This window comes from Platalea leucorodia (assembly GCF_965183815.1).
Source record: "Platalea leucorodia genome assembly, chromosome: 23".
Classification (NCBI taxonomy): domain Eukaryota; kingdom Metazoa; phylum Chordata; class Aves; order Pelecaniformes; family Threskiornithidae; genus Platalea; species Platalea leucorodia.
The window spans coordinates 3,265,814-3,292,493 of NC_138845.1; the positions used below are offsets into that span (position 1 = coordinate 3,265,814).

Consider the following 26,680-nt stretch of genomic DNA (forward strand, 5'->3'; position numbering starts at 1 on the left):
GGGCCTTTAAAACACCCCACAAACAGGCAGTTTTAGTTCATGGTCTAACTATTCCCACATGGAAGAGCAGGAGCAGCCAAGAGTCCTAGGCTATGGAAGTGATGTGGGTCATCTGTTCCCTACAGTGACCTCATATTAATCTTTAATAGTTAAAAGATTGGTTTAATTGACTAAAGTTTATCTCAGAGCTTTCTCTTTTCCATTTACAGCTCTGTATTCATTTATTTAAAGCCAAAATTGATACAGAGAGATTCCATTTTTTCTGTTTTCTAGACACTATTTCAGCTTTATGAACCAAAGGCAGATTTTTTTTTTTTTTATGCCATTAGCAAGAAGACCAGATCACACCACCTTCCTCTCCCTGTAGAAGCAATACTTACTCACAGCTGGGGATACTGGGAATGAGAGAAAAGAGAGGACGGGAAGCTAAGGGAGCTGTAGTCTTTGCTTTCTGTAGTAGGCGCTCCCGGTGATGTGGTGAAGCAAGGTGAGCCACCCCCAAGTCAACACGAGGACAATATCAAGGCCTTCTGTCTCATGAAATGAAATGCCAAAAGAGGTGGGGAAATTTGAGAGAGAACAAACCATGGTAATGTGCATGGATAACTGTGCGAACTGTAATTAATGATGGAGGGCAGGCTGATGAGATAAAGAAATCTCATCTGAGCAAAGCTCATGAGTCAAGCAGGATTTGGGGAATTTCACAATTCCTCCACTGGTGTGTGGTGTTTACTCTGACCTCTCTTCAGGCAGCCATTAATTGCAGCCTGATGAACCAAACCCAATAACAACATTAACAGACCTGCTAATTACCACGGAATGGAGGCTAACTCCTCCAGAACATATAAAGGAGAACTTCTGTCACCCCCACCAGAGGAGCTGAGGATCCTTCACTCTCATTTCTCCTCCTGTTTTACAACCTTCTCCATCTGCTCTCTTGTCTTCTCTTGACGCTCTGAAAGCGACGCTATGAGCCACCATTTCTCCAGATTTGGGGATGGGAACTTCAGTTCTTTTTCTGCTCACTGTGGCATACTGGGTGGTGGGAGAAGCTTATCTGCCTTAAGCGGTTGGGAAGACAACAGAGGAGAAGAAAGATATGGTGGTTATGGGTATGGTTATGGCAGCAGGAGTCTCTACAACCTTGGTGGGTTTAGGAATGTTTCTACTGGTGGAGGCTATGGAGGAGAAGGAGGAGGATACGGGAGGTGCCTGGGATTTGGTGGTAGGAGACATCTTGATAGGGGCTTTGGTAGAAGAGAATACTTTGTGGGAGCTTTTCAAGGTGGTGAAGCAGGGCTTGGTAGCATGTATGGAAGAAGTTCAGGCAGGGAGGTGCTTGGAGGAGGCCTTGGTAGAAGTGCCTTTGGTGAACAAGGGGCTGGAGAGGGTTTGGGGCAGGCTGGTGTTAGCAGAGGCATCGAGGAGGTCCGTGTCAATACCAGCCTGCTGAGGCCAATACAAGTACAAGTTGACCCGGAGTTCCAGAGAGTGCGGTCAGATGAGAAAGAGCAGATTAAGGCTCTCAACAACAAATTTGCATCATTCATTGATAAGGTGAGTCCCTGTTCTCTTTTTTTACTTGTTATCTGGGAAGGGGGAAATATAAGGGGTGCTGCTCTGCCTGGGTGAGTCATGGGGACACCTTCACATTGCATCTTCTGCCCCCAAAAATCACAGCGCTGCCTAGATTCCCTTCTGCTGGTGTGAAGTTCTTAATAGCTTGCTATAAACGCCGCTGCATGAATCACTTACATTTAGCCCTGGGATAAGTATCTCTGAGTCGTCTTTTGTGGCAGGACAATAACAAACTACTAGGATCTCACTGCCACATTAACTCACTTGTCTTTTGAGGAAAAGGCTTTCTGCATGGCTAGTAATATTCTGGTGCCTGGGAATTGTTGATGCTAGCAGGAAAAATGGGTGATGGACTTGGACATCCTTGATGTGTTCTGTTTGTTTTTTTTTTTCTCAAGCAAAGCAAAATGTTGCATTTCTCCAAATTACAAAACAAATTACTTCTTTCCTTGGAGGTCCTAGCCTCTTTCAGGTGGCCAGTGGCCCCCACATCTTTTTTTTTCTTTACCTCTTTCTTGATTTGCACTACAATATTTTCACCTCTGTCTGCAGTCTTGTCGTCTTTCATTTCTACTCAGACACAGGAACAAAACAGCCACAAAAACACATCCACCCACGCAGACCTGACATGTGCCTCTGTCTGGGTGGTGCCATGTGTCTCTGCACAGGGTGGAAGCTTGTATTATTTGTTACACGTGAAGACTTAAGGGCTTCTGGTATTACCCTACAGAAAAGGTGTTGGTTACACCCAGAAGTTTTAAGCATGCTTAGTCCTGAAAAATAGGATTTTTTTTTTTTTTTTTTTTAAAAACTTCTGGATGTCAGCTTCCAGGTTATAATCTGTTCAGTGGCCCAGCTGAAGAGATGCTATCCCTCCGGTTTCCAAAAATACTAGCTCTGCATGTTATAGGTCTTTCTGACCTTCTTCTCTAAGGCAAGGTATATCTAGGAAGAGAGTGGTCCTGTGTGGTCTTCCGAGAGGGAGCGAACTCTTCTCATGTATTTGAGTGTCTAAGGTACTTCAGAAAGAGCTGAAGTCTCCCCCTGGCCCAATCATCCCCCGAAGTATTGTGCATTTAAGAGACACACAGCAAAGATTTCCGTATCAGCTTTGAGAAGCAGCAGTAAAATCATACCCTTCTTACGCAACAGATTGGGAAAAAAGAGGTGTCCCCCGCTTTAGTCTAAGCTGTCTCGTGCGTTGGTACCGGCGTTACCACAGTTGGTGCCACCTGACAAAACCTCTAGATGTTACTGCTTTGGAAATATTAATTAGGATTTGTTTTGCTATGGGGACTAATGCTGATGTCGGTGCTTCCCCCAGTGCTTTCCAGTGGCTGAGACTCTCTTCTGCTTTGCCTTTCAGGTTCAATGTCTTGAGCGGCAGAACCAGGCTCTGCTGGCCAAATGGGAACTTCTGCAGCAGCAAAGTGCCCGACCAGAAGAGAGCAGAAATATCGCCTCTTTCTTCCAATCTTACATCAGCAACCTGCAGAGGCAGCTAGAAACGCTCCAGAACCAGAAGGAGCAGCTGGATCCAGAAGCGTACAATATGCTTCAGCTTGTTGAAGATTATAAAAAGAGGTGAATAATCACAAGTCTGGGAAAAAGCATACTGGAATTTTCCAAGGCAATGCTAATCATGCCCGGGGATGGCATAGCTCAGCTTCACACCTTCAAGAGTTTTGTAGCCGTTGTAACACTACTCTGCAGTAGGTTCATTATGGGACTTGACTTGGACGCTGGAAGACTAAAGCGGATTTGGTGAGGGTAGAATCCAGAACAGTAAGAGAAAAATCAAAGGCCCTGTAGATCTATCCCACTCTTCTCTCGTCCTGTCCTCCTTCATGCCCTTCCTCCCCCAAGCAATGAGTAACCCAGGACTCCTTACTCCTGCTGGTAGTTGTGGAGTTGTGGTCAAGCTGGACAGTGGGGAGGGACAGAGCTGAGCAGTGGGGTCAAGTTGAGAAGAGTCGTCACCTCTTCTGGCTTAGCTGCACCCAAAAGATAATATATGTCCACAGCTCTGAAAAATGGCAAGTTTAGTTCCGAATTACAGGGATGTTAGAACTGATCTACATCTATCCCATTTTGTTGGCTTATTTAGCAAATAGTTTTGCAGAGGGTTTGCAGTTGCCAGAAATTGCAGTTAAATGAAAACTTGACACATTCCCTTTTTGGATGATTCCCTTTCGTTTCTGATCCACCTGACTGAAAAAGTGAGATAGGCAATGAGCTACCTTTTTCTTTTCTCTGCTGCAACAGATTCGAGGACGAGATCAACAAGCGTGCGTCTAAAGAAGAGGAGTTTGTGGAGCTTAAAAAGGTGAAGTAATCCAAGACACTGAGCTAAATCAAAGCCTCAGAAATAAAGCAATAACTGGATGGTTGCTGAGGTTTTCAAAAGCAGGGTCTTTGCTTAACTTCGTCTAACTTTCCTCTAATTGAAGTAATTGAAAACCTGAGCTTTTTACTGCAAGACTGGAGAGAAATAACTTCCTCTAGAGACTGAATCGGTCCTTTGTAAGATGAGTATCTAAAAAGGGCTGGTCTTTCTCTATTCACTCAGTCACAACCTAGGTGAGACGTCATTATTAGGGGTTAAGTAACGTCTATAGATGGCTTAGATAGAAGAAGAGAAAATTCGGACAACTTTAAGTTGTCTAGAAAGCAATCTACGTTTCTACATTTTGCATTTTCTCCAGGAACACATTTATTGCCCCAGCTATTTTGCTTATTTCCAAGCCATTCTTTTCTTCTAAGAGTGAAAAACTTTCCCTTTGTTCCAATTGCTTTCCCTTTGTTCCAATTGCTTTCCCTTTGTTCCAATTGCTTTCCCTTTGTTCCAATTGCTTTCCCTTTGTTCCAATTGCTTTTCAAATGAAATCTGAGATTCGTGGGCCATTATTTGACTTCAGGAACGAAGGCTTTAAAGAAATGTATGAAGTCTTGCAAGAATTGCACTTCAGTGGAGAATTTGGATCAAAGAAATACAAATATGCCTATGGCTTTTTTTACAGGAACTGGACAGTGCCTACATGGGAAAAATGGAGTTTGATGTTCGGGTGGAAATACTGAAGCAGGAGCTCGAGTTCCTCAGATGCTTACATGAAGCTGTGAGTATGCTTCTCAGATTAAAAACTTACCCTCGGGTCTTGAAGGACATGCATCTTTTGGAGGTTCCCAGAAATTTTGCCTGAACAGGACTTTTTGGTGTGGAGAGTGGCTCATCCTTGGCCTTTGATCTTATAAAGTCCTTTTTAATCTGTGAGTGGAAAGGGGGTCTGATGTGTCACGAAGGCTGGAAGAGACACTTGAAAATTAAAACTGGTGGTGGAACGATAGCACCTGAGGGGTGCAGGTAGGGAAGTTCCAGTGGGTAACTGGCCAGAGGGTCCCATTTCTTTCCTCATAACACGACCTGGACTGCTCACATGGACTGTTAAAATCCAAAATCTTGTTTTCCTTGCAGGAGCTGTCCCAGCTGCAAACAGTAGTTGGCAACACCAATGTCATTCTGTCCATGGACAACACCAGAGAACTGAACATGGATGGCATCATTGAAGAAGTCAGGCAGGAGTATGAGACAATTGCTCAGAGAAGCAAAGCTGAAGTAGATGACATGTATCGGGGCAGGGTGAGTAGACATCAACAAGACAGGGAGGCAAGTCTGTCTGCTCAATGGAAAAGAAACCAAAAATGTCTGTTCTCTTCTCTGCACATCAGTACCAGGACCTTCAGAACATGTGGGTAAATCAACGTGAGCAACTGAGGAACAGTTATCAGGAAATCCAGGAACTTGCCAGGCAGATCCAAAGACTACAATCAGAAATTGAAATTGCAAGGAAAAAGGTAAAGCTGATACTTTCCAACATGATTAAGCTATTTAAGTAACTTTTGCATGGGGACTCAGTGCGGTGTAACGTAGCCTGTCCTTTGGAGGCAAACCTGGAGATGATCTTTTCTCTTCAAAATGAAGTAGATTTAGATCTTGCCTGTCTACATTGGGATTTAATTTGGGTTAATTTACCCAGTCTAATTTTATCTTCTGAGTTCTGTCATTGAGGCAGGTCTTTTAATTTCCAAGGATGGCCAGAAGGGTTTGAAAATCCCAGTGCTGTAGAAGGGAAATGGACACGTTCTGTTTGTGCCCTCTGCAGAATGCCGGCCTCCAGGAAACCATTAAAGATGCTGAGCAGCATGGGAGCTCTGCCATCAAAGATGGCCAGCAAAAGCTTCAGGAGTTGGAAAATGCCCTGCAGCAGGCCAAAGATGATCTCACTCGCCTTCTTCATGATTATCAGGAGCTCCTGAATGTGAAATTGGCCCTGGATATTGAAATTGCCATGTATAGATCACTCCTTGAGGAGGAGGAGACCAGGTAGGTACAAACTATTGACCCTGGATAGAAGCACCTGCACGAAGCAGCGTGTCCCATTCTTCAATCTGTCACTTAGATCTCCAGGATGAATTGCTGCCTGGAAGGAGTGACCTCTTTCATTGGTTTACTGATAGACTCTAGCTCGACTTTTACTTTTATTGGATGCATTATCTCAATGTCACTTTTCCTTCACAGGATACAGGAAGGCTCACCAGCCACAATCTGTAAGTATCGCAAGGCTTTGCTTTATTTTTTTTAAGAGCATCGTTACCATTTTGTTGTCTGTGGTACTTAACACCTACCATCAGAACAACCTTTTTTAGTTCCTATCTTAGTTTCCTAGGGAAATGAAGCAAATAGTAGTCTCTTGTGAGCGTGTGTGTGAATACATGTGTATGTGCACTAATATGTCAACATTGAGCTACTGGCTTTGGAACTCATTGGCTACTTCCAACCAAATTTGTAGGAAGTGGGAAACACCTCACTTATTCTGTAGGTCTATGCATGTCAGAACTGAAGAAAAAAAAAAATCTAGTCCTAAAATCTGTGGAAATAGGAGGCCAGCTAAAGGAGAGAGAAACCCGTACTCTTGGCCTACGTACAGGAAGGACTGCACTGAGTGTTCATGTGCGGAGTAAGACATAAGTCATGTCAAAGATAAGCTAATAACGACAGAACCACAGGAGAAAACATTTCATAGTTACATCTACTAATGAAGATCCTTGTTGCCTTTTTTTCAAAGAGATTACTATGAACACTAGATTAGGTACAATGATGGACACAGATAAGTCCTTATATGAGTTGTGTTTATAATTTTTGGGGGTAAAAGAATAAGGTGGACATCTTTTCCATTTCTTGCAGGTGTCATTGACCACAATGCGAGTGCTACTGGAGTCTTTGGAGTAGGATCCGGAGGCTTGAAAAGTGGGAAGGGGGAGCTGAGCCCTGGCGGTGCCAGCAAGAACAGAAGCAAAGGGGCGATCTCTAGAGGAGGAAAAGGTGGAAGCTCTGGAGGATGGGAATCCAGCTCCAGCAGTGGAGGGTCCATCTGTGGAGGAGGAGGAGGCCAAGGGTATGGAGGTGGGGGAAGCTCAGGCAGTGGAGGCTCCATGTCTGGAGGTGGCGAGAGCTCTGGAGGATGGGGATCCAGCTCTGGCAGTGGAGGGTCCATCTGTGGAGGAAAAGGAGGCTCAGGGTATGGAAGTGGGGGAAGCCAAGGTGATAGAGGGTCCATCTCTGGGGGTGGCGCCAGCTCTGGCAGACGGGGATCCAGCTCTGGCAGTGGGAAGTCTGTTTGTGGAGGAGGAGGAGGAGGCTCAGGGTATGGAGGAGGAGGAAGCTCAGGCAGTGGAGGGATGAGCTCTGGTGGTGGCAGCAGCTGTGGCAGGAGAGGCTCCATGTCTGGAGGTGGAGGAGGAGGACGAAGCTCAGGGCATGGAGGGATGAGCTCTGGCAGTGGTGGGTCCATCTGTGGAGGAGGAGGAGGAGGAAGCTCAGGCAGTGGAGGCTCCATGTCTGGAGGTGGCCACAGCTCGGGAGGATGGGGATCCAGCTCTGGCAGTGGCAGATGCAGTCCCCACGGTGGAGGGATGAGCTCCGGTGGTGGCAGCAGCTGTGGCAGGAGAGGCTCCATGTCTGGAGGTGGAGGAGGAGGAGGAAGCTCAGGGCATGGAGGATGGAGCTCTGGCAGTGGCGGGTCCATCTGTGGAGGAGGAGGAGGAGGAAGCTCAGGCAGTGGAGGGATGAGCTCTGGCGGTGGCAGCACCTGTGGCAGGAGAGGCTCCATGTCTGGAGGTGGAGGAGGAGGAGGAAGCTCAGGGCATGGAGGATGGAGCTCTGGCAGTGGCGGGTCCATCTGTGGAGGAGGAGGAAGCTCAGGCAGTGGAGGGATGAGCTCCGGTGGTGGCAGCAGCTCTGGCAGGAGAGGCTCCATATCTGGAGGCGGAGGTGGAGGAGGAAGCTCAGGTCATGGAGGATGGAGCTCTGGCAGTGGTGGGTCCATCTGTGGAGGAGGAGGAGGAAGCTCAGGTCATGGAGGAATGAGCTCTGGCAGTGGCGGGTCCATATCTGGAGGAGGAGGAGGAATCTCAGGCAGTGGAGGCTCCATGTCTGGAGGTGGCCACAGCTCGGGAGGATGGGGATCCAGCTCTGGCAGTGGCAGATGCAGTCCCCATGGTGGAGGGATGAGCTCCGGTGGTGGCAGCAGCTCTGGCAGGAGAGGCTCCATATCTGGAGGTGGAGGAGGAGGAGGAAGCTCAGGGCATGGAGGATGGAGCTCTGGCAGTGGCGGGTCCATGTCTGGAGGAGGAGGAGGAGGAAGCTCAGGCAGTGGAGGCTCCATGTCTGGAGGTGGCCACAGCTCGGGAGGATGGGGATCCAGCTCTGGCAGTGGCAGATGCAGTCCCCATGGTGGAGGGATGAGCTCCGGTGGTGGCAGCAGCTCTGGCAGGAGAGGCTCCATGTCTGGAGGTGGAGGAGGTGGAGGAAGCTCAGGGCATGGAGGATGGAGCTCTGGCAGTGGCGGGTCCATCTGTGGAGGAGGAGGAAGCTCAGGCAGTGGAGGGATGAGCTCCGGTGGTGGCAGCAGCTCTGGCAGGAGAGGTTCAATATCTGGAGGCGGAGGTGGAGGAGGAAGTTCAGGTCATGGAGGAATGAGCTCTGGCAGTGGTGGGTCCATGTCTGGAGGAGGAGGAGGAAGCTCAGGTCATGGAGGAATGAGCTCTGGCAGTGGCGGGTCCATATCTGGAGGTGGAGGAGGAGGAAGCTCAGGCAGTGGAGGCTCCATGTCTGGAGGTGGCCACAGCTTGGGAGGATGGGGATCCAGCTCTGGCAGTGGCAGATGCAGTCCCCATGGTGGAGGGATGAGCTCCGGTGGTGGCAGCAGCTCTGGCAGGAGAGGCTCCATGTCTGGAGGTGGTGGAGGAGGAGGAAGCTCAGGTCATGGAGGATGGAGCTCTGGCAGTGGCGGGTCCATCTGTGGAGGAGGAGGAAGCTCAGGCAGTGGAGGGATGAGCTCTGGCGTTGGCAGCAGCTGTGGCAGGAGAGGCTCCATGTCTGGAGGTGGAGGAGGAGGAGGAAGCTCAGGTCATGGAGGAATGAGCTCTGGCAGTGGCGGGTCCATCTGTGGAGGAGGAGGAGGAGGAAGCTCAGGCAGTGGAGGGATGAGCTCTGGTGGTGGCAGCAGCTGTGGCAGGAGAGGTTCCATATCTGGAGGTGGAGGAGGAAGCTCAGGACATGGAGGAATGAGCTCTGGCAGTGGCGGGTCCATGTCTGGAGGAGGAGGAGGAAGCTCAGGCAGTGGAGGCTCCATGTCTGGAGGTGGCCACAGCTCGGGAGGATGGGGATCCAGCTCTGGCAGTGGCAGATGCAGTCCCCATGGTGGAGGGATGAGCTCCGGTGGTGGCAGCAGCTCTGGCAGGAGAGGCTCCATGTCTGGAGGTGGTGGAGGAGGAGGAAGCTCAGGGCATGGAGGATGGAGCTCTGGCAGTGGTGGGTCCATCTGTGGAGGAGGAGGAGGAAGCTCAGGTCATGGAGGAATGAGCTCTGGCAGTGGCGGGTCCATCTGTGGAGGAGGAGGAGGAGGAAGCTCAGGCAGTGGAGGCTCCATGTCTGGAGGTGGCCACAGCTCGGGAGGATGGGGATCCAGCTCTGGCAGTGGCAGATGCAGTCCCCATGGTGGAGGGATGAGCTCCGGTGGTGGCAGCAGCTCTGGCAGGAGAGGCTCCATGTCTGGAGGTGGAGGTGGTGGAGGAGGAGGAAGCTCAGGGCATGGAGGATGGAGCTCTGGCAGTGGCGGGTCCATCTGTGGAGGAGGAGGAGGAAGCTCAGGTCATGGAGGATGGAGCTCTGGCAGTGGTGGGTCTATGTCTGGAGGAGGAGGAGGAGGAAGCTCAGGCAGTGGAGGCTCCATGTCTGGAGGTGGCCACAGCTCTGGAGGATGGGGATCCAGCTCTGGCAGTGGCAGATGCAGTCCCCATGGTGGAGGGATGAGCTCCGGTGGTGGCAGCAGCTCTGGCAGGAGAGGCTCCATGTCTGGAGGTGGTGGAGGTGGAGGAAGCTCAGGGCATGGAGGATGGAGCTCTGGCAGTGGCGGGTCCATCTGTGGAGGAGGAGGAGGAGGAGGAAGCTCAGGCAGTGGAGGGATGAGCTCCGGTGGTGGCAGCAGCTGTGGCAGGAGAGGCTCCATGTCTGGAGGTGGAGGAGGAGGCAGAAGCTCAGGGCATGGAGGATGGAGCTCTGGCAGTGGTGGGTCCATCTGTGGAGGAGGAGGAGGAAGCTCAGGTCATGGAGGAATGAGCTCTGGCAGTGGCGGGTCCATGTCTGGAGGAGGAGGAGGAAGCTCAGGGCATGGAGGGATGAGCTCTGGCAGTGGCGGGTCCATCTGTGGAGGAGGAGGAGGAAGCTCAGGCAGTGGAGGCTCCATGTCTGGAGGTGGCCACAGCTCTGGAGGATGGGGATCCAGCTCTGGCAGTGGCAGATGCAGTCCCCATGGTGGAGGGATGAGCTCCGGTGGTGGCAGCAGCTCTGGCAGGAGAGGCTCCATGTCTGGAGGAGGAGGAGGAAGCTCAGGGCATGGAGGAATGAGCTCTGGCAGTGGAGGGTCCATCTGTGGAGGAGGAGGAGGAAGCTCAGGCAGTGGAGGCTCCATGTCTGGAGGTGGCCACAGCTCTGGAGGATGGGGATCCAGCTCTGGCAGTGGCAGATGCAGTCCCCACGGTGGAGGGATGAGCTCCGGTGGTGGCAGCAGCTCTGGCAGGAGAGGCTCCATGTCTGGAGGTGGAGGAGGAGGAGGAAGCTCAGGGCATGGAGGATGGAGCTCTGGCAGTGGCGGGTCCATCTCTGGAGGAGGAGGAGGAGGAAGCTCAGGCAGTGGAGGGATGAGCTCTGGTGGTGGCAGCAGCTGTGGCAGGAGAGGTTCCATATCTGGAGGTGGAGGAGGAAGCTCAGGACATGGAGGAATGAGCTCTGGCAGTGGCGGGTCCATGTCTGGAGGAGGAGGAGGAAGCTCAGGCAGTGGAGACTCCATGTCTGGAGGTGGCCACAGCTCGGGAGGATGGGGATCCAGCTCTGGCAGTGGCAGATGCAGTCCCCATGGTGGAGGGATGAGCTCCGGTGGTGGCAGCAGCTCTGGCAGGAGAGGCTCCATGTCTGGAGGTGGAGGAGGAGGAGGAAGCTCAGGGCATGGAGGATGGAGCTCTGGCAGTGGTGGGTCCATCTGTGGAGGAGGAGGAGGAGGAAGCTCAGGCAGTGGAGGGATGAGCTCCGGTGGTGGCAGCAGCTGTGGCAGGAGAGGCTCCATGTCTGGAGGAGGAGGAGGAAGCTCAGGGCATGGAGGATGGAGCTCTGGCAGTGGTGGGTCCATCTGTGGAGGAGGAGGAGGAAGCTCAGGTCATGGAGGAATGAGCTCTGGCAGTGGTGGGTCCATGTCTGGAGGAGGAGGAGGAAGCTCAGGCAGTGGAGGCTCCATGTCTGGAGGTGGCCACAGCTCGGGAGGATGGGGATCCAGCTCTGGCAGTGGCAGATGCAGTCCCCACGGTGGAGGGATGAGCTCCGGTGGTGGCAGCAGCTCTGGCAGGAGAGGCTCCATGTCTGGAGGTGGTGGAGGTGGAGGAAGCTCAGGGCATGGAGGATGGAGCTCTGGCAGTGGCGGGTCCATCTGTGGAGGAGGAGGAGGAAGCTCAGGCAGTGGAGGGACGAGCTCTGGCGGTGGCAGCAGCTCTGGCAGGAGAGGCTCCATGTCTGGAGGTGGTGGAGGTGGAGGAAGCTCAGGTCATGGAGGATGGAGCTCTGGCAGTGGTGGGTCCATCTGTGGAGGAGGAGGAGGAAGCTCAGGTCATGGAGGAATGAGCTCTGGCAGTGGCGGGTCCATGTCTGGAGGAGGAGGAGGAGGAAGCTCAGGCAGTGGAGGCTCCATGTCTGGAGGTGGCCACAGCTCTGGAGGATGGGGATCCAGCTCTGGCAGTGGCAGATGCAGTCCCCATGGTGGAGGGATGAGCTCCGGTGGTGGCAGCAGCTGTGGCAGGAGAGGCTCCATGTCTGGAGGTGGAGGTGGTGGAGGAGGAGGAAGCTCAGGGCATGGAGGATGGAGCTCTGGCAGTGGTGGGTCTATGTCTGGAGGAGGAAGCTCAGGCAGTGGAGGCTCCATGTCTGGAGGTGGCCACAGCTCTGGAGGATGGGGATCCAGCTCTGGCAGTGGCAGATGCAGTCCCCATGGTGGAGGGATGAGCTCCGGTGGTGGCAGCAGCTCTGGCAGGAGAGGCTCCATGTCTGGAGGTGGTGGAGGTGGAGGAAGCTCAGGGCATGGAGGATGGAGCTCTGGCAGTGGCGGGTCCATCTGTGGAGGAGGAGGAGGAGGAAGCTCAGGCAGTGGAGGGACGAGCTCTGGCGGTGGCAGCAGCTCTGGCAGGAGAGGCTCCATGTCTGGAGGAGGAGGAGGAAGCTCAGGGCATGGAGGATGGAGCTCTGGCAGTGGCGGGTCCATCTGTGGAGGAGGAGGAGGAAGCTCAGGTCATGGAGGAATGAGCTCTGGCAGTGGCGGGTCCATGTCTGGAGGAGGAGGAGGAGGAAGCTCAGGCAGTGGAGGCTCCATGTCTGGAGGTGGCCACAGCTCGGGAGGATGGGGATCCAGCTCTGGCAGTGGCAGATGCAGTCCCCATGGTGGAGGGATGAGCTCCGGTGGTGGCAGCAGCTGTGGCAGGAGAGGCTCCATGTCTGGAGGTGGTGGAGGTGGAGGAAGCTCAGGGCATGGAGGATGGAGCTCTGGCCGTGGTGGGTCTATGTCTGGAGGAGGAGGAGGAGGAAGCTCAGGCAGTGGAGGCTCCATGTCTGGAGGTGGCCACAGCTCTGGAGGATGGGGATCCAGCTCTGGCAGTGGCAGATGCAGTCCCCATGGTGGAGGGATGAGCTCCGGTGGTGGCAGCAGCTCTGGCAGGAGAGGCTCCATGTCTGGAGGTGGTGGAGGTGGAGGAAGCTCAGGGCATGGAGGATGGAGCTCTGGCAGTGGCGGGTCCATCTGTGGAGGAGGAGGAGGAGGAGGAAGCTCAGGCAGTGGAGGGATGAGCTCCGGTGGTGGCAGCAGCTGTGGCAGGAGAGGCTCCATGTCTGGAGGTGGAGGAGGAGGAGGAAGCTCAGGGCATGGAGGATGGAGCTCTGGCAGTGGTGGGTCCATCTGTGGAGGAGGAGGAGGAAGCTCAGGTCATGGAGGAATGAGCTCTGGCAGTGGCGGGTCCATGTCTGGAGGAGGAGGAGGAAGCTCAGGGCATGGAGGGATGAGCTCTGGCAGTGGCGGGTCCATCTGTGGAGGAGGAGGAGGAAGCTCAGGCAGTGGAGGCTCCATGTCTGGAGGTGGCCACAGCTCTGGAGGATGGGGATCCAGCTCTGGCAGTGGTAGATGCAGTCCCCACGGTGGAGGGATGAGCTCCGGTGGTGGCAGCAGCTCTGGCAGGAGAGGCTCCATGTCTGGAGGAGGAGGAGGAAGCTCAGGGCATGGAGGATGGAGCTCTGGCAGTGGTGAGTCCATCTGTGGAGGAGGAGGAGGAGGAAGCTCAGGCAGTGGAGGGATGAGCTCCGGTGGTGGCAGCAGCTGTGGCAGGAGAGGCTCCATATCTGGAGGAGGGGGAGGAAGCTCAGGTCATGGAGGATGGAGCTCTGGCAGTGGTGGGTCCATCTGTGGAGGAGGAGGAGGAGGAAGCTCAGGTCATGGAGGCATGAGCTCTGGCAGTGGTGGGTCCATCTGTGGAGGAGGAGGAGGAAGCTCAGGCAGTGGAGGCTCCATGTCTGGAGGTGGCCACAGCTCGGGAGGATGGGGATCCAGCTCTGGCAGTGGCAGATGCAGTCCCCATGGTGGAGGGATGAGCTCCGGTGGTGGCAGCAGCTCTGGCAGGAGAGGCTCCATGTCTGGAGGTGGTGGAGGAGGAGGAAGCTCAGGTCATGGAGGATGGAGCTCTGGCAGTGGTGGGTCCATGTCTGGAGGAGGAGGAGGAGGAATCTCAGGCAGTGGAGGCTCCATGTCTGGAGGTGGCCACAGCTCTGGAGGATGGGGATCCAGCTCTGGCAGTGGCAGATGCAGTCCCCATGGTGGAGGGATGAGCTCCGGTGGTGGCAGCAGCTCTGGCAGTGGCGGGTCCATCTGTGGAGGTGGAGGTGGTGGAGGAGGAGGAAGCTCAGGGCATGGAGGATGGAGCTCTGGCAGTGGCGGGTCCATCTGTGGAGGAGGAGGAGGAGGAGGAAGCTCAGGCAGTGGAGGGATGAGCTCCGGTGGTGGCAGCAGCTGTGGCAGGAGAGGCTCCATGTCTGGAGGAGGAGGAGGAAGCTCAGGTCATGGAGGATGGAGCTCTGGCAGTGGCGGGTCCATGTCTGGAGGAGGAGGAGGAAGCTCAGGTCATGGAGGAATGAGCTCTGGCAGTGGCGGGTCCATCTGTGGAGGAGGAGGAGGAAGCTCAGGCAGTGGAGGCTCCATGTCTGGAGGTGGCCACAGCTCTGGAGGATGGGGATCCAGCTCTGGCAGTGGCAGATGCAGTCCCCATGGTGGAGGGATGAGCTGCGGTGGTGGCAGCAGCTCTGGCAGGAGAGGTTCCATGTCTGGAGGTGGAGGTGGTGGAGGAGGAGGAAGCTCAGGGCATGGAGGATGGAGCTCTGGCAGTGGCGGGTCCATCTCTGGAGGAGGAGGAGGAGGAAGCTCAGGCAGTGGAGGGATGAGCTCCGGTGGTGGCAGCAGCTGTGGCAGGAGAGGCTCCATGTCTGGAGGTGGTGGAGGAGGAGGAAGCTCAGGTCATGGAGGATGGAGCTCTGGCAGTGGTGGGTCCATCTGTGGAGGAGGAGGAGGAAGCTCAGGTCATGGAGGCATGAGCTCTGGCAGTGGTGGGTCCATGTCTGGAGGAGGAGGAGGAGGAAGCTCAGGCAGTGGAGGCTCCATGTCTGGAGGTGGCCACAGCTCGGGAGGATGGGGATCCAGCTCTGGCAGTGGCAGATGCAGTCCCCATGGTGGAGGGATGAGCTCCGGTGGTGGCAGCAGCTCTGGCAGGAGAGGCTCCATGTCTGGAGGTGGTGGAGGAGGAGGAAGCTCAGGTCATGGAGGATGGAGCTCTGGCAGTGGCGGGTCCATGTCTGGAGGAGGAGGAGGAAGCTCAGGTCATGGAGGAATGAGCTCTGGCAGTGGCGGGTCCATCTGTGGAGGAGGAGGAGGAAGCTCAGGCAGTGGAGGCTCCATGTCTGGAGGTGGTCACAGCTCTGGAGGATGGGGATCCAGCTCTGGCAGTGGCAGATGCAGTCCCCATGGTGGAGGGATGAGCTCCGGTGGTGGCAGCAGCTCTGGCAGTGGCGGGTCCATCTGTGGAGGTGGAGGTGGTGGAGGAGGAGGAAGCTCAGGGCATGGAGGATGGAGCTCTGGCAGTGGCGGGTCCATCTGTGGAGGAGGAGGAGGAGGAGGAAGCTCAGGCAGTGGAGGGATGAGCTCCGGTGGTGGCAGCAGCTGTGGCAGGAGAGGCTCCATGTCTGGAGGAGGAGGAGGAAGCTCAGGTCATGGAGGATGGAGCTCTGGCAGTGGCGGGTCCATGTCTGGAGGAGGAGGAGGAAGCTCAGGTCATGGAGGAATGAGCTCTGGCAGTGGCGGGTCCATCTGTGGAGGAGGAGGAGGAAGCTCAGGCAGTGGAGGCTCCATGTCTGGAGGTGGCCACAGCTCGGGAGGATGGGGATCCAGCTCTGGCAGTGGCAGATGCAGTCCCCACGGTGGAGGGATCAGCTCTGGTGGTGGCAGCAGCTCTGGCAGGAGAGGTTCCATGTCTGGAGGTGGAGGTGGTGGAGGAGGAGGAAGCTCAGGGCATGGAGGATGGAGCTCTGGCAGTGGCGGGTCCATCTGTGGAGGAGGAGGAGGAATCTCAGGCAGTGGAGGCTCCATGTCTGGAGGTGGCCACAGCTCTGGAGGATGGGGATCCAGCTCTGTGGGTGGAAGCAGCTCTGGCAGGAGGGGGTCCATGTCTGCAGGTGGAGGTGGAAGCTCAGGTCATGGAGGTGGGGGATCAAGCAGTTCTGGCAGTGGAGGTTATAGCTCTGGAGGATGGGTATCCAGCTCTGGGGGTGTCTGTAGGTCTGGTAGTGGTGTGTATGGCTCTGGAGGTGGGGCTAGCTCTGGAGGGGAAGGGGGTTATGAAGCAGGGAGCTGTGGAGGTGGTAGGTACAGTCCTGGAGATGGGACTGGAGAATGCAGCTCTGAGGGAGGGTGGTCTTCTCAAAGGATGGGTTACAGTTCTGTCTATGGAAGTGGCTCAGGTTCTTCTGGAGATCCTTCATACAAGTAATATTTGCATTTAAAAATCTGCTAGTGGAATGAGAAGGCGGCATTCCCCTCGCTATTGAGGCAAGGGGGCTTTCCTGCCCACCACTGAATCACCGCTGGGCTGAACGCGTCGCATCTAATCCCAAGCTCTCTTCTCCCTGCACAGCCATCTCCTGAATTCTCCAGCTGCACACCTCTTTCATGACAATATTGTGATGGTTGCTATTGTTTACTTAGGCTTTGTCTGAGCACTGCAACTCAGGCTGTTTGGAACCTTTGTCTTTGGCAACTAAAAGCTTGAAACCCTGCCTGTTGTGTGTGTATCGGTCTATGGGAGCACATGACTCTGATGCATATGATAAGATTTTTGAAAGCACTCTTTAAATATATAAACCAGTTTATAGAGATCTGATCCAACCTCAAGAAAAAATCAGTGAAAAAAGGTGGAAGAAGGTGTTTACAAAAGAATGTCTGTTGTGGGGCCAGACGCTGAACATCTGCTGTGAACATGGGTTTCAGACAAGTCCTGTTGGCCGAATCTAGCCAGTCAACCGGGACACGTGGCTACATCTCAGTTCCACCAAGCTTCAGTAATGGCAACTAGGTTGTAGCTTTCTAGCAGCACGGTGGCTTCCAGCTCCTCCCGTTTGTTGCCCGTGCTGCGTGCATTGGTGTAGAGGCACTTCAGCTGGGCTGTTGGCCATGTCACCTTCTTAGAGGAACACCCCTTAATTCCTTCGAGGTATTTCACTGGGGTTTCCCTCTTGGCTCCTATTACCTCCAGTAAGACTTCCAGTGTGTTCCAGTGTACCCAGCACATCTCGGAGCAAGAGGCTGAGGGCCCTCGCTAGCACCCTGTCCCTCTAACCTTGGCGTCGTCCCACAGCTCGTCACGAGCAAGCCTGATCCCCCTCCCCCTTCAAATCTAGTCCCCCTCCCCCTTCAAATCTAGTTTAAAGCTCTAGTTTAAAGCTCATCAGGAATATTTCATGTCTTTTCCCCAGTCGGGGGGAAGGTAGCATCCTCTTAACTGTTTTTCAAAGAAATCCAACTGTGAAGAGTCCTGGGGGTGGCAGCCAGTGGGGAGCGAGATACTAACCTTGGTGGGAAATCCACTGTGGAGGCCCATTTGCAAATGGCCCTAGAGCCGTGAAAACAACCAGAGAAGGCTGACGGGGAGCCACAAAGGGCTAAATCAAACCTCTATAGCATAGTCTGGAAGCAGTTATAAGTACCCTGCATGGGGGGAGGTCTAGACACTGCATGTCAGTCAGAACTAGGTTATCGCTGCCCTCATCAAATGCAGAAAGCCCTACGCCAGCTGCGAAGCAGTCAGCTGTGGCAGTGAAACCTGGAGATTGTGTTAGCAAACCCTGCTGAGATAAGCCTGTGTTTTCATCTGCGCTGGCTCGCATCCCACAGGTTCAGCGTGTGGGTGGTGTGAGTCTACCCTGGCTTGCAAAATGCCACGTACAGCTACCCTCCAACAGCTGCGAGAGTTTATTCACCCTGTTAATGGCTGCTTCTACGTCACTCACCGAAACAGCTCAGTTCTTCAGCATCCAAGTGATAAATCAGCCGCATCATCACAACCCCATTTTTTATCTAAGAGATTTGGTAAGGCTTTTCAATCAAGACAAAGTCTCCCCTCTTACAATAAAAAGTGGAAGCTGTGAAAGGTAATTCTGCACACTGCCAAGTATTGTGGGGCTTGAGTTTCGCTGTTAAATTAATTAGGTAGACAGGGTGCCTACAGCTTTTCATCTCTAATCAGAAGAAATAAAGAATGAATATGAAGGCTGTGGTCAGGTCTGTGGGTTTTTTACTGATCTGTTTTGTAGACTGAAAGGTTGGAAAGGAAGAAGGTAGAGCCAATGGAGAGAAACAGGCACTTCTGGAGGCAATTCAAAAGACCTAATTTGTGCATCTACCTTAGTATGGGATGAATCACCCGCTGGAGATCAGACAAACCATCGTTTCAGTTGACTATAAGAGGAGCCTGGGAGACCAGCTTAGAAAAGAGATTGCTAACCTCCAACTCGTACGAGGGACTTGATCAGTATTTCCACTAAGTTGTTTTAAATACTGTTTACACACTGGTAGGACATAGCCTTAAGTGCCGGGCTAATTTAGTGAAGGAATGGTTTGGAAGGGTTTGTTCTGCTTGTCAGCTAAGCTATAATCATATCTCCAGTTTCTGGAGGTGAGTGTTCTAGCACCTCCTTCCATACAAAACTATCCCTTTCTAAGTAGGAGTGAAAAATCTGGCCCAGGATTTCTGTCTAAAACGAGAATATTTTTAAAATGCTTCATTATTGCCATTCCTTTCCTTCAGCAGTTATGTGGTCCAACTCCTGCTAGTATCTCTAAGGAGCTTGTGTATTTGGCTCTGCTAAGACCAAGGCTGAGTTTCAGGTCTTTGGACCGTACAGATTTGAGCTGGGATGATCAAGCAGATGACTTTCCTTCCACCACCACAGCACGTGGACAGTGGCTAAGAGGTGCAATGTTAATGTGGGGAGCATGGGGACATGTCCACTGCTGATTTCTTGTTGACTCAGCGCTAAATTGCTTATGTCAATTAGATACTGCCCATGCATTTTTGATGGAAAAATGCCACAAGACAGACTGCCTGAGGCTGTGCCCAGAGACATTTTGATTTTTGAGGTTCAGGTGCTGAGCCGAAGTCATGAGAAGAAGAAGAAAATTATAAGCTGGGGCCTTCAGATTAATGTGAGTTAATGTCTTGGGGCATGTATTATCAGTCATCACAACGCTGTAAACATGCTGAGGATGTAACACTGAAAGAAGGTGTCTACTGACACCCTGTGCCCAGGCACAGCTTGAGCCTCCAAGAGTATTGACGTGATGAGCAGGATTTCAGGTATGAGGGGAGGACGCCAAGGTGGTGAAGAAGATGACAGTAGATCAGTTGTCATTAAAGCTGGTGGTAACCCTCTATCTCAGTGTTGTTTTTCTGCCAGAGGTGCATTACTGGATGCATACCTATTTTACAAAACATTCCAAGCTGATAGTCAGCCTCAGAGTACAAATCCATATGAAACCTCACCGCCTCGCAAGGACTGAGGACCTTGTTGGTCCCATGCTGTCCTGACTTCTAAACAGTGCCCTCTACAGCTGTGAGCTAGCTCTTGTTAGTGGTATCCCGAGAGGTTGCTGAGTGTTGGACTGGGTGTGAACAGGCTCATGTCACCAGCAAGATCCCAACCAAGAACCCATGTGGACGGGGAGGCTCAAGATGCATTAGATACCACCACCTAGTGGGAGAAAAAAGTTGTACCACAGTGGTGTAGAGCCGGTCTTTGTGCCGGCTCTCCCACTCTCTGATGGAGTTTTGGGCTTGAGCCCTCTTTGCTGTGCAGATGTGGCCAGAACAAGAAGTTCCCTCCTGATTTACTTTGGCAAAAAGTGAAATCAGTCAGGGCTGCGTTGTAGCACCATGAAAATCGTGGGCCTCCTATCTTCATTGCTGGGCCTTTTTCCAAAATTCCTGGTGATTAGAAGCAAATTAATGAGCTGTGATTACCCTGGGAGCTACCCCCCGGTGCCCACATACACTTACAACCCTCTCGCTCCTGAAAGGGAGCTGCAGCAAACACAATCACTTTGACATGAATACAGCAACTTCCATCTACTGGATGGAAATAAGTGGAGGAGGTCTGGTGTATTTTAAACCTGGAGACTCTCCGCTGTCAAATGACACACAAAAACTTTGTCTCCTGCAGCAAGTTAGGTGGGATGAGATGAAGCTGGGAGAGGAAGGCAGAGCTGACCTTGTGGTCCTCTAAACTACAGCCTGAGCTGGGCAGTTAAGAACAGCCCAAGGGATGCATCAGGTGGCATCATCTGACTTTCGGGGACTCAGGGTCATCGGGGGACATCTAGAGTCAGAGTCAGAGGTGAGGCTGATCCAGATGGATGAATCTTTTGCTATGTCTGGGGGTGTGAAAACCCAAGTTCAGAAGTTTTGCTTATCAAAGTGTATCTACGGGAGGAAAACTTTTGAAACCATCCATGACCCTGTAGGCTCTAACCACAGCAAGGAAACAAAATCTCTGAGCTAACTCTTGCTTGCTTGAAAGGAGCCCAACTCTCCTTGCTAGCAGCAGGGCCGGGCAGGGTGCTGTGAGGTCACCCACCCCTGCTCAGAAGGTGCAGGAGGACCACCAAGCATCGTGGCACCTCATCACCGGGGCCACGCAGCTGCTGCAGGGGGATTCAGTGGGAGGCCAAGGAGAGACAAACTGGAAGCACAAAATGAAGACCGAGTCAGAGTAGCTCCAGGCCAAGTGCCCTCCTCCTGGGCTCCAATCCTGCTCTTCCAGCTGGGATTGCCATGGACTCTTCCTGTATTTAAGCAGCCAAGTGAGACGCCCAGGACTTCAATCATTCCTGCTCTTCTGTGTGTAGGTGTAATTGATAGTGCTGTCAAGAACCTGCAATTAAGCTAGTTGTCTTTCCAGCTACTTCATACCATCAATTATCTCTCTTGCTGGGCTAAGGGCAGGCTGTTCCAGTGCAGAACATTTGCAAATAATGAGGTACAAGAAAACCTTTGGCATCAGCTGCTCTTGGAGACAGAATACCAGCAAGGTTTCTGGTAACCAGTTTTGTTTTTCGTCAGCCTTCTTGCGAAAGGTGGTGAAAAAGCCCTCCAATGAGCCTAGCGAAAAAAAAAGAAAAAAAAAAATCCCTGCAAAAGCAAGGAAAGAAATAAGCAAGTGAAACACTATCAAATTTCCTGGGAATTTGAAATGCTTAAATGTTTAATTGCCAAGAAAAAAATGACCAAGGTTTGAACCTATTGAAAAAGTTAAGGATTAGTATGGCATAATAGCAGGGGAAAACCATTTCTTTCAAATCATCTGCAATGAAACCCTTCGCCTTTCTGTTTTGAAAGAGAATTTGGCAAGAAGCCACAGGGACTGAGATGTAATCTTGGCTCCACCTCTGAGGTATTGTGAGGCTCTCAGCAAATATATTAAATTTATCAGCCTTTTCTTCCCTGTCTGTCAAGCAACTCTAATAAATCTTTTTTATTTGCCTCGAGGTATCCCAAGGGTTTTAATTACAAGCTCAAATATAAAAGAGAGTAACAGAGAGTAGCCATACAGTAGCTGTATTAATAAGGTATTTTTGCAGGATACTGGTTGCTGGTGCATTCATAGTCTGCCCACCAAAGCCAAGCCTACCGCTGTTTCCAATTAAATGATTAACAAGCATCCACTGTGGCTGAGCTTCCTATTTTCTAGGCTATTTATTGTCTTCTCCATGCAAGTCTCATTTTTTGATGTGTTCTACACAATCAGAGCCGAAAACTTAATGAGAAGATACAGCTACGCTAATTTATTCTTCTAGAAGTTGGGCACTCGGGTCTGAGCTGGTCGCTTTAGACTTTCTTGGACTCAACGAAGAAGAGGAAGGCTCTCTGGAGAGCAATATCTCAGACGTGCCTGCCTCTCAGCACAGACCTAGCATCAAAAGTTTGAGGAGATGAGTCCTGCCCAGTCCGTTATGGTCTTCAACTGAGGATGGTGTGTGGAGGGCTATTTCTAAAAGAGAAATATTTTGCACTCTTGTACCACAGCGAGGACATTTGCTTGTCCAGTCCACGCCATGGTTCCCAGCTTCTAAGCACTGGGCTGCCTTTGGCTGTGCCTCATGGACTCATACTGTCCTTTGTGAAGGGAGTGACTATGAAAAGAACAGATACAGCAAAAATCACTTATAATTTGCTGTTCAACAGAACGTTCTTTTACAGATTGCCCTTGACAGAGGAAGATACTCTTAAGGCCATTTGCTAAACTGTAATTAATGTAAGGAAGGAGGACAAACTAAACCAAAAGACGACTCCTCACAAAACCCAGCCCATGGGATCCTCCAAGCTGAGTATGCAAGCAAAGTGATTTAAAAACTGTAAAATTCCATAGGATTTCACAAATGTTCAGTGTTATGCATTGTTTTGCATATTTAAACCTATGAATTGCTGCCAGGCAAGGCAAACCCCAAGAAAACCCCAAATTATTCATCTGCATCAACCAAGCCCCACTTCTGAGATCTGTATAAAGGAGGAGCTCAGGGTTGTTGGAGCAGAGGGGCACCTTTTTGAGTTGCGTGCTCTGCTGTCCTCCAGCATCCTCTCCTCCATCACGTCGGCCAACATGAGCCAGCAGCTGTCAGCTGGAAGGTCTCTTCATGGAAGAAAGTTCTTCTCATCGTCTTCTGCTGCAAGTGGCACGAGCCGCTGCCGAAGCAGCACTTTCCCCTCTGCTGCATTGTTTGGAAGAAGATACGGAGCCTGGAGCCACAGCAGCCGAAGCCTCCAAAACACAGATGGGTGTAAATGGATTTCTTCTGGCCGAAGCCTTGCACAGGGGGTCTGTGGAGGCTGGAGGTGCAGGGGCATCCGTGCCAACAGTGAAGGAGGGAGTCATGGGTTAGGCTTCCACAGCAGGAGCTGCAAAAGCGAAGGTATTCGTGCAGTGCACGTCAATGAGAGCCTGCTGCAGCCTCTTGATGTGAAGATCGACCCCGAAATCCAGCACATCCGAAAGCAGGAGAGAGAGCAGATGAAGAGCCTCAATAACCAGTTTGCCTCTCTGATTAACAAGGTGAGAGCGGAGGCAAGACTTAAAGGAGTGATGAGGTTTAAGTGTGAAGGAAACCTTTTTCTCCTCAGGTCTTTGATTCCTCTCTTTCTACCACCCTATTACATGAGCCTTGTGCTGGTTTTAGCATGCATGGCTCTAGTACCATGAGCTGCAAGTGCAGATCTAGCTGATAATGTTATTTTAATCTGGCTATTTATGTACTTTAATAAGCTGCATCTGGTTTTGTTATTAATAGCAGAAGGGAGCTGTTCCCCCAAGGTATCTTACTGAGCTTCTGCACTATTGACTTCTCTCTGTGCAGCTAGGCCTTGTAAAGTTGCATTGTCTCCTATGGATAAATGATGGTTTCCTCTATCAGCCAATTGATATGCAGATGTATTTAAACATTCCGTGGTTTCTGTAGCTGCCAGAAAGGCTGTGCTGTCTAGGGCTTCCTTGGAAAACAGGAGAGTATCACACCCAGTATACTCTAGGATTCCTGGGTTATGAAGATTGCAGTGTCCCCCTTTTGTCCTCTCGTTCCCTTCAAACCATCATGAGCCCCTGGAGCATTGACTCAGAAGATGCGATGCCTTGTTCCCCCCACATTCGTCTGGTCCCCATACAATGCATCTAAGCATGTGCCTGAAGAAGATGGCTTTGCTTTCTGAATGCAGGTACAGCATCTGAAGCAGCAGAACAGGGTGTTGGCCACCAAATGGGACCTTCTCCAAAAGCAGGTCCTGCCATCCCAGAAGAACATCAAGCATGTCTTCAACAACTTCATTTGCAGCCTGCAGAGGCGGCTGGACTCATTGCTGCATGAGAGGGGGCAGATGGAGCCTGAGCTGAACGACACAGAGAAGCTCATTGAAGAGTTCAGATGCAAGTGAGTGAGCAGAAACCATCCACAGGGCAGTGAATTCAAACAGCTTGTCTAATGGGACCTTAATTTCTGTCTGTATCAATAGACTTCTCTCTGAGGTCCAAAAAGCTGAGATCCAAAAGCACCCTGACCCCTACATACCCAGACAAACAAGTTCTCCAGTCTCAGAATGACCCAGCAACCAGTCCCTTCTCTTCCCTAACAGATATGAGCAGGAAGCGAACAGACGCACAGCTGCCGAGAACGAGTTTGTGTTAGTGAAGAAGGTAAGGAATTGGGATGAATGGAAGGGTTGGATGCAGAGATCCAAGGACTTTCCTCTGATCTGTTCCTTGCAAGGCAAGGGTCAGGTCTTGAGAATGTTAAAAGTCATTGGACAGGTATGGATGCAGAAAAACATGTCACAGAATATTGCCGGAAAGCATGAAACCTCTGCCCGTTAGTACCGAAAATATATTTTATTCTAAACTGACAGCTTGCTAGTCCTGATGCCCAAATCATGACGTTTTTCAAGCAAGAACTCAGTGATATTGTATATGCTTTTGGGACCCCTCAGCTGTTGCTGTTCTGGGGATATCTGAGCTTCCCAATTACATTTCCTAAACAAAATTTCTTACTCTAAAAATATAATGAAATTGCCTTAGGTCTCCGTGTAGGCACTATTTTGACTTCTAAATATCTGGGAACTCTTTTAGGATGTGGACTGTGTCTATCTGACCAAGGCAGAGCTGGAAGCAAAGCTGGAAACCCTAAAGCAGGAGATAGAGTTCCTGAAATGTGTTTCTGCTCAGGTATGGATGCTCCTGTCCCAACCTTGCTTGATGGCAGCTGTTCCTACCAGCCGCTCCTTGTCTACATTGATTTGGGCCTGATTAAACCAATCCATCAAGCTCTCTTTGGGAGGCAATGGGAATCCCAGATAAAGACGACTTTGAGATCTCAAAAAAACCCCCCCTCAAGCTGCATGCATGACCAAATCTAGTCTCAACTCCTGGGTTGTGGCTCAGGACAAACTCTCAGGGGTGGTGTTACTTCTACTGGAGTGTGAGATAAGAAATCCAGGGACAGCTTACTGCCACTTCACACGGCTTCTAGGAAATCGCTGAGCTGGAGAGAAGTCCCTGTGACACCTCTGTCGTTGTGAAAATGGACAACAGCCAAGGCCTGGACGTGGAGGGCATCCTCAGGAGCGTTGAGTGCTGGTATGAGGATATGGCTCAGAAAAGCAAGGCAGAGCTGGATGTGTTGCACAGAACTAGGGTAAGTTGTGGCATCCAACGACATATCCTTAATTCTCTCACTGTCAAAGTAATAGTGGAAAGGTGGTGATTTTTTTCTTTCTGTCTTCACTATGTAACTTCTGCACCTAATTTTCCATTCTGCTAAACTGGATGGGGTCTCAAAGTCAGGAGAACATCCCCAAAACAGATACAGTGCAATGGGACAGGAATCAGGGGGAGGTTGTGGGTGAGTTGAACAGTGAAAGCTGCAGGAGGAAAGCTCCATTTGCTGCTGAAAGTCTCAGGAGCTGCAAAGTCAGGAGGACTTTTCTAAATCAAGTTTAATTCGCTTTGGAAACAGAAGCAAGGCTCCTATGTTACATACACTGCCAGTATTAATTGCCACCTCTCTCTTTTCCTACAACCAGTATCAAGAGCTTGAGGAGGCAAAGGGGAGACATCGCAATGAACTGAAGTCCCACCAGCAAGAGATTGAAGAGCTGAGTTTTGTGATCCAGAGAAGGCAGCGTGACCTTGAAAATATGAAGGAGCAGGTATGATGGATCGTGTTCACTCACTGGATCTCCTAGATGTGAGATTCCAAGCCATGTTTTCTACCTCTCTGTGGCATTTCATTCATCTTTGTTGAAGAGCATTGCCTCACATTGGTTCCATTGGCCTAGAGAAGATCTTACCAATGCTGAGCAGGGAACAAGAATTATCTGCTGGCCTGTTTTCTGCTGGATTATTTCGATTATTGCAAGGAACTAATTGTGCCAAATTAGATCGTTGAATTAGCTACAGCCACTTGGAAAATTGTTAAAATTGCTCCAGCAAGAATTCTGGCAGGAGACAATGCTTCTGACACAGGTTCAAAGCATCCAATAAGTAGGGTAGAATTATGACTCACCAGTAATTCCGCACCCATAGAAACTGGTATAATTTTCAGACCATCTAATTCATTATATAGTTTATAACGGGAAGTAATGGAAAACCTTAATTATTAGTTCCAATTAGAACAAGGTATTGGTATCCTCAAAACAAGGCTTAAACACAGTCTGGCAGTACAGGGACATGTCCAGCCTTTCTGTAGTATTTCAGAATTGATATTTGATTTTGGAAACGTTTGGCTTTCCTAAAGACAACCTCAATACTTCCCACTTTGGGACTCTCAAAAGAAGCGGGAATTTCTCTTTTTCAAAGGTGAATATGGCAAGACAGAGGACAGGGAAAGTAAGGACTTCTTGTGTCTCCCCTGACAGGTGTCCTCTCTGCAAACATCAGTTTGTGATACTGAGCAGCGTGGGGATTGTGCCCTGAAAGATGCTCGGGAGAAGCACGTTGAGCTGCAGAATGCCCTCCAGAAGGCCAAGGATGAGCTGGCTTGCATGCTGCGGGACTACCAGGAGCTGCTGAATGTCAAACTGGCCCTGGATATTGAGATTGCAACATATAAGACTCTCCTGGAGGGTGAAGAGAGCAGGTGGGTACCACTACAACTGTGCGTGGGCAGCGTTCAGTCCTTGGGACTCTTCAACAGAGGCAAGGAGGCTGGAAAATGCTAGAAATGCTAGTTATGTGATGGATAACCTTGTGACTTTCTTCTCCTTCAGGATACGCCTTGGGAGCCCTGTGAGAGTGTGTAAGTAAGCTCAAGGTTGTCTATTGTCCTTACAACATTAAACGATCTAGTTCTGGTTTGCGGGGGGAGGAGGAAGGCTGCGTCCTCCC

The 26,680-nt window shown here is 51.3% G+C and overlaps 1 protein-coding gene across 1 annotated transcript; it reads left to right on the forward strand.

Annotated features, from left to right (window-relative positions):
* Positions 1 to 1,308: 1,308 nt before the first annotated feature.
* On the forward strand, positions 1,309 to 26,599 carry LOC309600182 (uncharacterized protein; the record flags this gene model as incomplete). Its single annotated transcript, XM_082332257.1, has 15 exons — positions 1,309 to 1,557; positions 2,945 to 3,162; positions 3,844 to 3,904; positions 4,599 to 4,694; positions 5,051 to 5,215; positions 5,305 to 5,430; positions 5,739 to 5,959; positions 22,387 to 22,864; positions 23,521 to 23,732; positions 23,935 to 23,995; positions 24,425 to 24,520; positions 24,825 to 24,989; positions 25,378 to 25,503; positions 26,212 to 26,432; positions 26,563 to 26,599. 15 exons carry the CDS (start codon positions 1,309 to 1,311, stop codon positions 26,597 to 26,599), a joined length of 2,532 nt encoding a protein of 843 aa, XP_082188383.1.
* Between the last annotated feature and the right edge of the window lie 81 nt (positions 26,600 to 26,680).